The sequence below is a fragment of the Tamandua tetradactyla genome, chromosome 20 (genome assembly GCF_023851605.1).
Source record: "Tamandua tetradactyla isolate mTamTet1 chromosome 20, mTamTet1.pri, whole genome shotgun sequence".
Classification (NCBI taxonomy): domain Eukaryota; kingdom Metazoa; phylum Chordata; class Mammalia; order Pilosa; family Myrmecophagidae; genus Tamandua; species Tamandua tetradactyla.
Window position 1 is genome coordinate 17788362 of NC_135346.1, and position 13071 is coordinate 17801432.

Here is a 13071-nt window from a genome sequence, read left to right on the forward strand (position 1 = left end):
TAATTTCATAATTGCATTAGACTTCATCAGGTAAAGAGCAAATTGTTAGAGAAAATGGTAAATCATCCATACTTTCCACATGTAACAAACTTTACTGAAGCATAAGGGAGAACTTGAAGAAATTATAACACAGAGAACAGAATACTAAACACTACATATGTATGGCACATACGTAAAGAAAGGTAAAAAGTAAACTCTTCTCAGGAGAAAAATTTTGTTATCTTTTTTCCCTACCTACACCCCCAAAATAAAAGAAAAAGCAAACAATAAAGAGATACAATTGACAAATTATTCATATAACTCACCTTCAGGAAACATGAATCGAATTTCTCTTTCTGCTGCAGCAAAGTCATTGCTTCCGTGAAGTGCATTCCTTAGGTCATCTGTGCCATAAATTGCCCTCAGACTAAAAGCAAGTTAGGGATGATGACCATTCAATCTGCTACTGTTTCTTCATTTTTTACATTTGTATTCTACTTAGGAATTTTACAAGAGCATTGTCACCTCTCAAATATGGAGACTTTAATCTACGTTGATTTTAAGCTTAAATCTATTTAGATGAGGGTCAAATATATTTAAATCTGCAGGACACACTGGGAAAGTAGGAATTATCTGGGTGAAAAAGAGGTGTTGTTTTGTGAGAAGTGAAAAAGCAATGCATATCAAAAGTGGAAGGACTCAATGTCCTTGTATTTCCAGGTGCTGATAGCATTGAAAATTTGGATTTCTGGTGCTACGTTAGTAATTATTTTCAAATACCATACCAATTTTTCCATAAAAAATTCTAAGTTTAATTTAATGATGAGAAAAGAATAAGGCAAGTAAATCACAAATCAGAATTCTCTGAGGCTTTTTTTTTTTGTATTTGATATTGTCATAAATTTAAGTGGTTAAAATGAATCCCCTCACCCTCCCAAAAAAAGTGATTTAGGAAAACTCCCAAAGAAAGGAAACTCCCCTTACAATGAAATCAGATTTCATTTTCACAGGCAGATTTCTATTCTTTCCCCCACCCCATCCCAGAAAAATTACCTGTCTGGGTGTGTTTCCTTAGCTATTAAACTATTACTTGGTCCCAAAAGTTCTTTCCAGTAAGAGATGGCATTATATCTAGCTAATATCATGGCAACAAGTGGTCCAGAGCTCATGTAAGCTGTTAAATTGGGGAAAAACATTTTTCCATACTGTTCCACATAAAAGTTACTACAGTGCTCAGGGCTGAGATGTAGTTTTCTTCTCTATAAGAGAAACAAAAAGTGAACAAAATTATTTAAAATTTCAATTCAATAATACCTCAGTAAGTCATTAATAAGTTGAAATTAATACCAATTTGATTACAAATTTTAGGTTTATCTTTGTATTAGCAAGGGTGTGAGAAGAAATTTAAATGAATGGTATACATATGATTTATAAGGGGAATTATTTAACCTACTTAAGAAAAACAATTCTGCCCTTAACGTATGGTTTGCTAATGACAAATTCATTATATCTCCCTCTTAAAGTAAGTTACAGTCCAATTATCAATACTCTGTTAATGTATACTTTGTATGCATTAAAGTAACAAAATTGGTTTTTAGAATTTTTCAAGTTCATCTTCTCTCTATTTGTGAAAATTTCCCACACTATTTTGGGAGCTAGTCTTCTGATGGTACTTAGAAATAATATATAATGTTATGGTTCAGTTAAAAAGTTTTTCACTTCAACATGAAAGCTGTGTGTCCTTTTTTTCTGGTTCTGTCATAAATATGTTGATTCACTGTAACTGTGAGAAAAATGAGTTGGTGTTTTTTTCTTAATTTGAAAAATATGAAACATTTATTTTGGACCAATAAATGTTATTTATTTTCTTTACAAATGAGACAATAAGAATGAATCTCTAAATTTTTAAAATTTTGGAAACTGAGTTGATCGTTCTCTCAGTTTGAAAGCTATGCTCTCCCTAAAAACAGCTGTTCAAATACTTTGAAATAATCATCTATAACTGTTGCTTTCCAATTCCATTAAAGGGGATCAGAGGAGAATGGCTCAAAATATAACAACAGGATTCAAAGATGATATAAAGAAGAGCTTCTAGATAAAGTCAGGATGGTAAGACACTGGAATAAGCTTCTATGCAAAGGTTAAACATGTCCATTTTTCTGAAATGGTTTAGATTTTCCTGAGAGTATAATACTGAATTTTAACAAGTGGCCAAAAGCAAAAAGCCCCTGCCAGAACCTTCATGTTTCCTCAGGTTTCAAAAACTTGTTGAAATTGCTTGCCCTGTAGTGAGGGGTTTAAATTGCCCAGAACAAGAAGCTTGATAGCCTAGGAAGATGCTTACCTAGATGTCTCAGCACTGGTATGAACACATTCTGCTGGGCAGGAATAACATTCTCACCAAAGGACTAGTTATTAAGAAAATGTCCTCATACCAGAATTCATACAGTCAAGAAATAAAAGAAATTTGAAATTACAGTAACATCTGATTTATTTGGATGCTTGATTCTTTAACATATTTATATTTTTTGTATTTATATGGCAGGAGTCACATTTCATTCTTTTTACATGTGAGAAGCCTGTTATTGCAACCATTTGTTGAATTTTTATTTGTTTGGGTTTGTTTGTTTGTTTGTTTTGGGAAGTACATGGGCTGGGAATTGAACCCGGGTCTTCCTCATGGTAGGTGAGAATTCTACCACGGAACTACCCTTGCACCCCTCTTAACATTTATTTTTTAAAAGTATTATGAATAATTATTTAAAATTAACACCAGCCAGCATTTATTATTTTAATGCATATGGGTAGTTTTTTCCCTTGAGAGGTTTAAAAATAAAATCTCACCTGTGGCAATGTAAGGCTTTATCTACATCATGCCCATACTACAAGTAGAAGAAGCTACTTTCTTCAGATATCCTAACTAATACAGCATAATCTTAAAAATCAAGGATTTGACTTTAAAGTTGAAACTGAATCAATGATTCCATTAGTTAATTTAAAATTCATATCAGGGAAAAAGTTTTGGAACTAGGTTGAATATTTTTACAAAGAGAAGTGGTGATAAAATACTTTCAAGAATGGAACCCTCAGTTTGTAACAAAGGAAACACAGGCACCAACTGAAAGGATATATAATTTTTCAGAAGGCTTTCCCAGCATGGGACAAGAAAGCCTCAAGTTCAATAGACTCCCAACTACAGTAAAGCCTATTTTAAAGCATCTGACACACCATGGCTTCGATAGTCTGAAATTTATTGCTGACAAGAGAAAGTATTAAATATGAGTAGTTATACTGATTTATAATTAGCTACTTAATTATTAACAATTTTCATTAATTCTCATTTTAAAATATGGACTTATAAATTTTTTTGAACTGAAAGGTGTATCTTTATCTTATTTATATGCTTATTTTTTTCTATGATTAAAAAATCAATGGGTATTAAAAGTTTCAAAAAATGAAAGCAATATAAAAAAGGTATATCCTGAAAAATCTCAATCCCATCCCTGTCCCAATCCATCCTGTTCTTCCTTGCCCTCAATAGGTAGCCATTTTTTTAAGTTCATTTAGCTCCCACTTTTTAATTTTGATGTCCCGATGAATCCCAGAGTGATTTCATCAGTGAGTGGAAAAGTATTTGCAAAGTCCCCTTTGGGGAATAGTGAGAACGGGGGAAAATTCAACTTCGCCAAGTTGAATTCTTGATATTCTCACAAGCAGTGTGGACAACCAAAGCTATAGGCTGAGCCCCCAGTCTTGGGGTTTGTTCATATGAAATTTAACCCCACAAAGGTTAAGCCTACTTAAAATTTAGGCCTAAGAGCCAACCCCAAGAGAGCCTCTTTTGTTGCTCAGATGTGGCCTAAAAAAAATAATAATAATAATATTAATAATTTTGCAAATATTGGCAAATGTGAATATACATTCCTTTTCCGCCTTTCCTTCACAAAAGGTTGCCACATGCTGTTTTGCAGCTTGCTTTTTTCCATAACAGTACACAGAGAAGTTCCTCATTCTTCTTTTTACAGTTAGTTGCACAGTATTCAATTTAGTGAATTCATCAGGGTTTATTAAACCAATCTCCTACTGCAGAGTTTTGTGCAATATTTTGCTGGTAAATAACCAATGTTGTAAAAAATAATCTGTATATATATATATATATAAATATATACCATTTATGTTACTATAGGAGTTTCTATAGGAGGCATTCCCAGGAGTAAGACTGCTGAGTTAAACGGTAAATGCATCAGTAATACTGGTAGATAACTGCCAGTTTCCCTTCAAAAGGGGTTGTGCCTTTTATTTTTAGATTTTTGCCAAATAGAATCTCAGTGTAATTTTATTAACTAGGCGCATGACCCTGTATAAATATAAGAGAATTAAAAAACTGGAAATTTAAATAAGGATGGTAAAGAAAGGGTAAAAACTTTTTCAACTGTATTTGATAAGCTTTTTTTTTTCGTATGCTGTATGACAGGGTCACATTTTATTATTTTGCTATGTGAGTATCCTGTTATTGCAGCACCATTTGTTGAATTTTTGTTTGTTTGTTTGTTTTGCTTGTTTGTTTGTTTTGGGGGAAGTGCAAAAACCTGGGTCTCTCACATGGCAGGTGAGAATTCTACCACTGAATTACTCTTGCACCCCTCATATTTGATAAGCTTTTAAAATATTCTTTTTATATTCATTCTCAAGCCTCTATAATCACAATATTTACCAAAAGCAGAACAAATATGAGGCTTAAAACATTAAATGTTTACAATACTGAAAACACACCAATGACCTAAAAGTCCATCTGTAGAACATAAATACATAAACTGTGACTTATCCATACAGGGGAATGTTACACAGAAGTTAGGAAGAATGAGATAGATGCAGATGTACACTGTGGAATGCTACCAGAGAGACTTTGTAAAGGAGGTCAAGGGAGGGGAACTATTATATTTTATGGGAAAAAATGTTTGTAAATACATAGAAAACTCCTAGAACAACAGACAGCGTTAACAGTAGTTGCCTATGGATTCGAGGACTTGGAGTGGGAGAAGACAGGTGAAGGAAGAGATCATTTTTCTTCTCATTTTATATCTTTTCGAGGTATATAACATTTTCATAACTATCACATACTACTTTTATCCTCAAAAGAATAAACCTAAATTTAATGCTATATACTAAAAATCTAAATGGAGTAACACATTCACATACACATTTAAATAAAGGAGCAAAAAGAAAAAAAGCATGATCATGGTGCCTAGAAGTTACCTGAACAATGGTGAATCCAGACCCGAGAATGATATCTTCTATTTCCTCTTCTTTGTCAACAACGTCTGGTTTGATAATGGCCAGAGTCTTTTCTACATATATCTGAGGTGGGGGCATTGATATCTCCATTCTGTCCCTTCAGAGTACAATTTAAGTTTCTTGACAGGTATCAACTGCAATGACACGTACCCTCCCAATTTAATGTAATTCTGATTAATAACCGCAATAATAGATGCTTGATATTACTAATTTAAGAAATTAGAAACTGTCACATATTTTTCTATAAGCAGTGTCTCACTGATCACGATTTCTGTCCTGTGTCCAGGTCACGCTTTGGGTTTTCGTAAGCACTTCCACCAAGATAGGAAAGATAGAGGGGCTCACAGGACCAAAGGAAAGGGGAATCCCGTAGGCTTCGGGGACGGGTTGCCTTAGAACAACTACACCTCTTATAGAAGACCACACATATAGGACCAAGCCTGGTTGGAGAGCAGGACCCCCGGGTCCTCTGGGATTCTTCGGGTGCTCCCGCAGATTCCAAGTCCACCCCAATGCCAGCACTCACCGCAGTACCCTCCCCTCCACTGCGACCACAGCTTGTTGCTAGGAGACCTGAAGCCCCAGTTCAGGGATGGTGGCTGCAGAGGGTCAATCTCAGCAGAGCGCTTTGTGCCCTTCTACCGCTTCCTTTTAACCAAGAAAGGGAGCCAACTACAAATGATTTTATTCCCCCTGCGAATCTTAGAGCGCTAGACGCTATTGTTTTTTGTTTGTTTTATATCTCCTCATAATTTATCTTATTTCATCCTCTTCTCTATAGGAGGATGCTTCATTCCCACTTTACGAATGAGAAGAAAAATCAGACACTCCCCCCTCATCCCTTCCAGACAACAAACGCAAAAAAATCCTTGTCAAATCCCATCCTCATTTGATCAAATCATGCTGTCTCCTCTATCCCTAGCTTCTGTAACGATTAAAAAAGCAATTTGTGGTTTGCGAAATAACATTTATTTATAGCTCAGTAATAGGTTTAATCAAGTTACCTCTAAATTAAACCTAAGGAACAAAGATGTAGGGCTACATTTGTGGCATAAACACAATCTCAGCTTCCCTCTTCTTCTCCTTGGTAGTAAACTGGGGCATTACTATTTTAGAAAATGCAACAGAAACGTGGTAAACAAGTACTGAAATCTTCTCAGGATCAGAATCTCAAGGAGAGGTCCAAACTCCAGAAAAGGTCAGGGTAGCAGTTCCAGGGTAACAAAATAGGTTTTTCATCATCCACAAGGTTGGACAATTCTCACTCCAGACTATTTAAGTCTCTTCTTTTGTCTAACCAAATACTCAGCACCTAAAGAGTCAAGACAGATAGCAAAATGTGGATCTTAAAAATTACAGAAATTTAAATGCAATATTATTTCTTCTTCTGCACATAAATTTGATTACACTTTCCTCTTTAAAGTATTATGCCTTCCAGAAAAGGAACCATTAAATGTTTATTTCTGGTTATTATATCTTATCCGCTAAAGATGTGATAGTGTGAAAGTACATTAGTATCAACAGGTGTAGCAAACAAAAGAATGGTTAGTGACTCCGGAATCTGCTTTGCATATTCAGCCCTCTGACCTGAGGCTCTCGAAGTACAGCTCCCATTATTTGTCTATCCCCAGCTTTTTGAGAGCTCTTTACTGCTGCCTGCCTTTCCAGGCTATTTCACTTCACTCTCTACAGAGGCTAAGGGATACAGCCAGTAGGTACAGTGTCAATCCTTTAAGACCTTCAATAACCCCTAAAGATAAACTCTCGGAACACAAGTTTACCTCAATAGCACACTTATTCTCACAGATTTCCTGAAATCAAATTCCAGATGTAAAAAAATTCTTTTTCACAGCTCTCTACAAAAAAGTACCTGAATCTGCTCCAAGACTTCTCGCTGCATCTCCACAGCCATGTGGTACACATGATGGTCAGAGTCATTGTACATCACAGCATTTTGGAACATCAGCATCAGGTCCCGCTGGAACTGGGCCATGGTGCGAATCCGTCCCTTAGATAGATTCCTCTTCAGGCTAGTTAAGTCCATGGGTCTGCAAGTGACCAAAAGAAATCAAGGGAAATCAAACCTTCATGTAGAACATGTGGTGACATTAACATACTCTCTTGGAGAATAACCTCTTCTCAATGAAAATAATAAAAATAACAACTCCCATCACAAAATAAACTAGCAACAGCAGCTAACATTTGATTGCTTACAACAGGCTAATCATTATGCTAGGCACTTTGCATACTGACGCACTTAATTCTCTCAGTAAGCCTATAAAGTATTATTATCCCCCCTTTAGATGGTGAAATTGAGATCTAACAAGATTAAGTCCTTGCGCAAAGCGAGCCAGCCTAGATTCTAATAAAAGAAGTTGACTCCAGAGCCCTAAGGCCCAGCCACTATATTCTACTATTGTAATAGGATAGCGCCGAGGTAAAATATTGCAAAGATCTTCAAAGGTCAGTCAGTTCTCCTTTCATGGAGAACAAAGGTGAGAATCAAGTGAATAATAAGACAAATCAAATTATTATTTAATGAGACCCAGAGAGTGGGGGTATATGAGTAGGAACAGCAGTGTAGAGATTGAACTGGGAGGCAACTGTCTGGTATTTACAAATGGGCATTCTTCTGTTCGGAAAAGATTTTTTTCAATGTTAAAGGAGATTAAAATATGCATTATTGAAAATAAGGGGGTCACTATGAATAAAATATGCCTGAATGGAGGTACATATAAACATTAAGGAGTCTCCCCCCCAAAAAAAATAGAATCTGGGATTTAGTTCTAGCTCTGCTATAACCTATTGGTTGATCATAGGCAAGTCATGACCACCTCTGAATCTCAGTTTCCTCATTTAGAAAATGAAAGAATTTGCCTGCGAAAGTCCCTTCCTGATCTTTGAACATTCTGTTAATACACTGGTTGTGCTGGTTTGAAAGGATGTGTGCCCCCTAGAAAAGCCATGTTTTAATCCTAATCCCATTTTGTAAAGGCAGTCGTTTCTTCTAATCCCTATTCAGCACTGTATGTTTGAAACTGTAATTAGAACATCTCCCTGGAGATGTGATTTAATCAAGAGTGGTTGTTAAATTGGGTTAGGTGATGACATGTCTATATCCATTTGGGTAGGTCTTGATAAGTTTCTGGAGTCCTATAAAAGAGGAAACATTTTGGAGAATGGAGGAGATTCAGGGAGAGCAGTGAATGCTGCAGCACCACGAAGCAGAGAGTCCATGAGCCAGCGACCTTTAGAGATGAAGAAGGAAAACGCCTCCTGGGAGCTTCATGAAATCCGAAGCCAGGAGAGAAAGCTAGCAGATGACACCATGTTTGCCATGTGCCCTTCCAGGTGAGAGAGAAACCCTGACTGCGTTCACCATGTGCCTTCTCACTTGAGAAAGAAACCCTGAACTTCATCGGCCTTCTTCAACCAAGGTATCTTTCCTTGGATGCCTTAGGTTGGACATTTCCACAGACTTGTTTAATCGGGACATTTTCTCGGCCTTAGAACTGTAAACTAGCAACTTATTAAATTCCCCTTTTAAAAGCCGTTTTCTGGTACATTGCATTCTGGCAGCTAGCAAACTAGAACACTGGTTATGACAGTATTTAGATGAACTATGCTGGAAAAATCTAAAATACTATAATCAATGTTTGTAACACTCATTTGGATTACCATCCTTGCATTTAGCATACCGCAAAGCTAAATGCCTGATCGCAACTTTCCTTTCCAAAGTTTTGCTTCAAAAGTACAATGTCAAAAACAAAGACGAACCTTGAAAACATTTGTAAATGAAATAAGCCAGACACAAATGGATGAATATCCAGGCATAAATAGATAACTATTGTAGAATACCATTTATATGAAATATCTAGAACAGGGAAATTCAGAGAGACAAAAAGTATATTAGAGTTTACCAGGGTTAGGGGGAGGGAAGACTGGTGAGTAATTGCTTAATGAGTACAGAGTTTCTGTTTGGGGTGATGAAAAAGTTTTAGTTGTAGCGGTAATGGTTGCACAACATGATGAATGTAACTAACTACTATTAAATTATACACTTAAAAATGGTTTTAAAAAAACCATAGCACATGGAACCTTGAGTAGGGCATAAGATTTTGTAGGTTTGTCCAGAGTGATGCCCCCAATAAACCCCAGAGTGATTTAAACAGTGAATAAAAAAGTATTTGCAAAGTTCCCTTGGGGGAATGGTGAGAAAGGGGGAAAATTCAACCTCCCCAAGTGGAGAATTCTTGATAGTCTCACAAGCAGTGGGGACAACTAAAGCAATAGGCTGAGCTCCCAAATCTTGGGGTTTGTTCATATGAAACTTAACCCCGCAAAGGATAGGCTAAGCCTACTTAAAATTGGGCCAAAGAGTCAACCTCAAAAGAACTTCTTTTATTGCTCTGATGTGGCCTCTCTCTCTCAGCCAAAGTGACAAGCAAACTCACTGCCCTCCCCTTCTCTACATGGACATGACTCCCAGGGGTGTGGACCTTCCTGGCAACGTGGGACAGAATTCCTAGAATGAGCTGGGACTCAGCATCAAGGGATTGAGAAAACCTTCTTGACCGAAAGGGGGAAGAGAGAAATGAGGCAAAATAAAGTGTCAATGGCGGAGAGATTCCAAACAGAGTCAGGAGGTTATCCTGGAGGTTATTCTTACGCATTAAATAGATATTATCTTTTTAGTTAAGGCATAACAGAGAGGCTGGAGGGAACTGCCTGAAAACGTAGAGCTGTGTTCTAGTAGTCATGTTTCTTGAAGATGATTGTATAATGATACACAAAAAACTTGTGTTTGATGCTTCTTTTATCTACCTTATGCACAGATGAGTAAAACATAAGGAATAAAATAAATAATAAGGGGAACAAAAAATGCTAATGTGAGGTTATATAACAATATATGAATCCTATTACTTCAAAGTCAATGTTAAAAAATACATGTTATCCTTTTGTTTCTTGAGTTCCTTCTCACATGAAAATAATGAGTTCACCATAACTTTACAAACTTCTTCAGCTGAAAAATATAATGTTGAGTTTGTAAGTAATGTAAATGAAGCAAATAATAATCTAATAGATGAGAAAGAATAAAAAGACAGATAAAAAAGCAACCAACCTTTCTTGACCCCTTTTCCACTGACCTTTTCACCACATCCTTGTACCCAGGGGCCTGCCTATCTGACACAGGCTTCAGAAATGGACTGCTGAACCTGGTAAAGACAAATCCAGAAAGATAAGGAAACCCTGGGAAGTCACTCTAGATGAAAATAGTGGCTGCAAACTCTAAGACAAAACACTTAAAATAAAGTGTGGTTTACTTCTTAATAGACTTCCTTTACAGAAATGCAGACTATGAGCTCCATTAAGAAAGAAATCTATGAGTTAAGACTTGTTTAACAGAAATAAATTTTTAAAAAATCAAAATATTCAACCACTATTCTAACATACTGATTTAGGGCTCAGAAATTTGTTCAAGGTCCCTGAGGCCCTATTCCTGGGGAAAAAAGACAATCCACGGTACTGGAAGAAGGCATATCTTTTAAATATAAATTTTGCCACGTAATAGGAAACAGTTTAGAGATACAAATCAAAGGAAACAGGAATACTTTTTGTAGACAGCAAAAGGAGCTATGAGTAACTACGGATAAAACAGGTTTATACACAAGATCTGCCTTTTAACTATGGCTCATGTGAGGAGATATTTCTCTCTTTATGTTTAATCCCTAATATATATCACTTCTTCACTTCTGAATTCAACCCGATCACTACTTTGGACACCTACCTGTGACTGGCAATCATCTTCCAGACCGGCAGGAGAGTCTTCTTAAATAATAAATGATCCTGAACAGGGTTACCCTGGCTTAGTTCAGACCTATGAGACAGAAAAGAGAAATCAACTTCACAAAAGGCATCCTGCTTCCCCCAAATGGGTAATGAGGTTTTCCTCAAGCCATGGAATAAGAAATATCCTTGCTCCTATTTAACATCTGAAGGAACAGTATACTAAGGAATAAAAATATTTTTAATGCTTTCATAAGGGACCCCAAACTCTATAAATATTCTCTTACTTATCACTATTATCCAATGAAGTAGTGATCTTATAATGTGTACTACAATCTACAATTGCCTGTTCACTTTTCAAAATTTTATTTTAATAACATGTATACACCTCCAGTTATCACTATTATTCAGCACTGTAGTAGAAGTCCTAACTGGAGTACTCAAACAGAAGAAAGAAATAAAGAGCATCCAAATCAGAAAGAAAGAAGTAAAACTTCCATTATTTGCAGATGACATGATACTATACTTGGAAAATTCTGAGAAATCTATGGCAAAGCTTCTTGAGTTAATAAACAAACTCAGCAAAGTGGCAGGATATAAGATTAATGTGCAAAAATCACATACACAAACTATGACATAACTGAGGAAACAATAAAGGAAAAAATTCCAATCAAAATAGCAACTAAAAGAATCAAGTATCTAGGAATAAATTTAACTAGGATGATAACGACTTACAGAAAATGACATAAAACTGCTAAAATAAATCAAGGAGGATCTAAATAGGTGGAAAGGTATTCCCTGTTCAGGGGATGTTCAGATGTCAACTCTACCCAAATTGATCTACAAATTGAATGCAATATCAATCAAAATTCCCACAATCTAATTTGAAGACTTGGAAAAGCTAGTTATCATATTCATTTGGAAGAGAAAGAGATCTTGAATAGCTAAAAAAGTCCTAAAAAAGAAACTGATTTTTTGGGGGGGCGGTGCATGGACCATGAGTGAAACCCAGGTCTTCCACATCAAAGGCGGCATTCTAGCCACTGAACTACCTGTGCACCTGTAACACTTTCTGATTTTAAAAGTTAGTATAAAGCCACAGTGGTCAACACAGCTTGGTACTGGCACAAAGATAGAAGTAGTAAACAAATCAAGAATGCAGAGATAGTCCACCAAATCTATAGACAGCTGATCTTTGATAAGGCCCCCCAAATCCACAGAACTTGGACAAGATAGTCTTTTAATAAATGGGCATGGAAGAACTGCATATCAATAGTCAAAAGAATGAAAGAGGACCCTTACCTTACATCCTATACAAAAATTAACTCAAAGGGGATCAAAGACCTAAATATAAGAGCCATTTCCTAAGAGAAAATAGAGGGAAACATCTTCAAGACCTAGTATTTCACTTTGTAAAAGCTGCCAGACTGCAATATAATGGAAACAGAATGACTTTTAAAAGGGATATTTATTAAGTTTTAAGTTTACAGTTCTAAGGCCATGAAAATGTCCAAACTAAGGCATCCAGCCTTGAATCAAGAAAGACCAATGGGTCCAGAACACCTCTGTCTGTCAGAAAGGCAATGTCTGCTAGCTTCTCTTCTCATTTCATAAGGCTTCCCTGGGGGCATTCTCCTTCTACATCTCCAAAGATCTCTGGCTGTGTGGGCTCTCTCGGCTCTGAAGTTCCTGCAAAACGTTTCCCCTTTTAAAGACTCTAGTAAACTAATCAAGACCTGCCTGGAATGGGTAGAGTCACATCTTCATCTAATCAAATGTCACATCCACAATTGGGTGTGTCATATCAATGTGGAAATAACCTAATCAAAGTTTCCACCCTACAATATTATTGAGTCAGGATTAAAAGAAATGGCTGCCCCCACATGATTGAATCAGGGTTAAAACATGGCTTTTCTGGGGGACATAATTTCAAACTGGCATATTCCATCCTTTAGACTCCAAATAACATGTTTTTTCTATATGCAAAATATATTCATTCCATCACAATAT

The 13071-nt window shown here is 36.2% G+C and overlaps 2 protein-coding genes across 8 annotated transcripts in view; both read right to left on the reverse strand.

Moving 5' to 3' along the window:
* The window catches only part of NME5 (NME/NM23 family member 5), a 32957-nt gene extending 27068 nt beyond the window's left edge, over positions 1-5889 (reverse strand). For 2 of the 4 annotated variants that reach the window (XM_077138045.1, XM_077138044.1), the window contains exons 1-3: positions 5236-5792; positions 1033-1238; positions 306-406 (exon numbers count right to left, since the gene is read on the reverse strand). In XM_077138045.1, the coding sequence (XP_076994160.1) occupies positions 306-406; positions 1033-1238; positions 5236-5364 (436 nt within the window). In that variant the 5' untranslated portion in view covers positions 5365-5792. The other 2 variants (XM_077138043.1, XM_077138042.1) reach the window with 2 other exon arrangements.
* Positions 5890-6220: 331 nt separating this feature from the next.
* BRD8 (bromodomain containing 8) overlaps positions 6221-13071 on the reverse strand; it is a 64671-nt gene continuing 57820 nt past the window's right edge. For 3 of the 4 annotated variants that reach the window (XM_077138574.1, XM_077138573.1, XM_077138576.1), the window contains 4 exons: positions 11063-11152; positions 10422-10490; positions 7145-7322; positions 6221-6586 (listed from right to left, as the gene is read on the reverse strand). In XM_077138574.1, coding sequence (XP_076994689.1) covers positions 6536-6586; positions 7145-7322; positions 10422-10490; positions 11063-11152 — 388 coding nt within the window. In that variant the 3' untranslated portion in view covers positions 6221-6535. Of the gene's footprint in view, positions 6587-7144; positions 7323-10396; positions 10491-11062; positions 11153-13071 lie in introns of those variants that run through there. The other variant, XM_077138575.1, reaches the window with a different exon arrangement.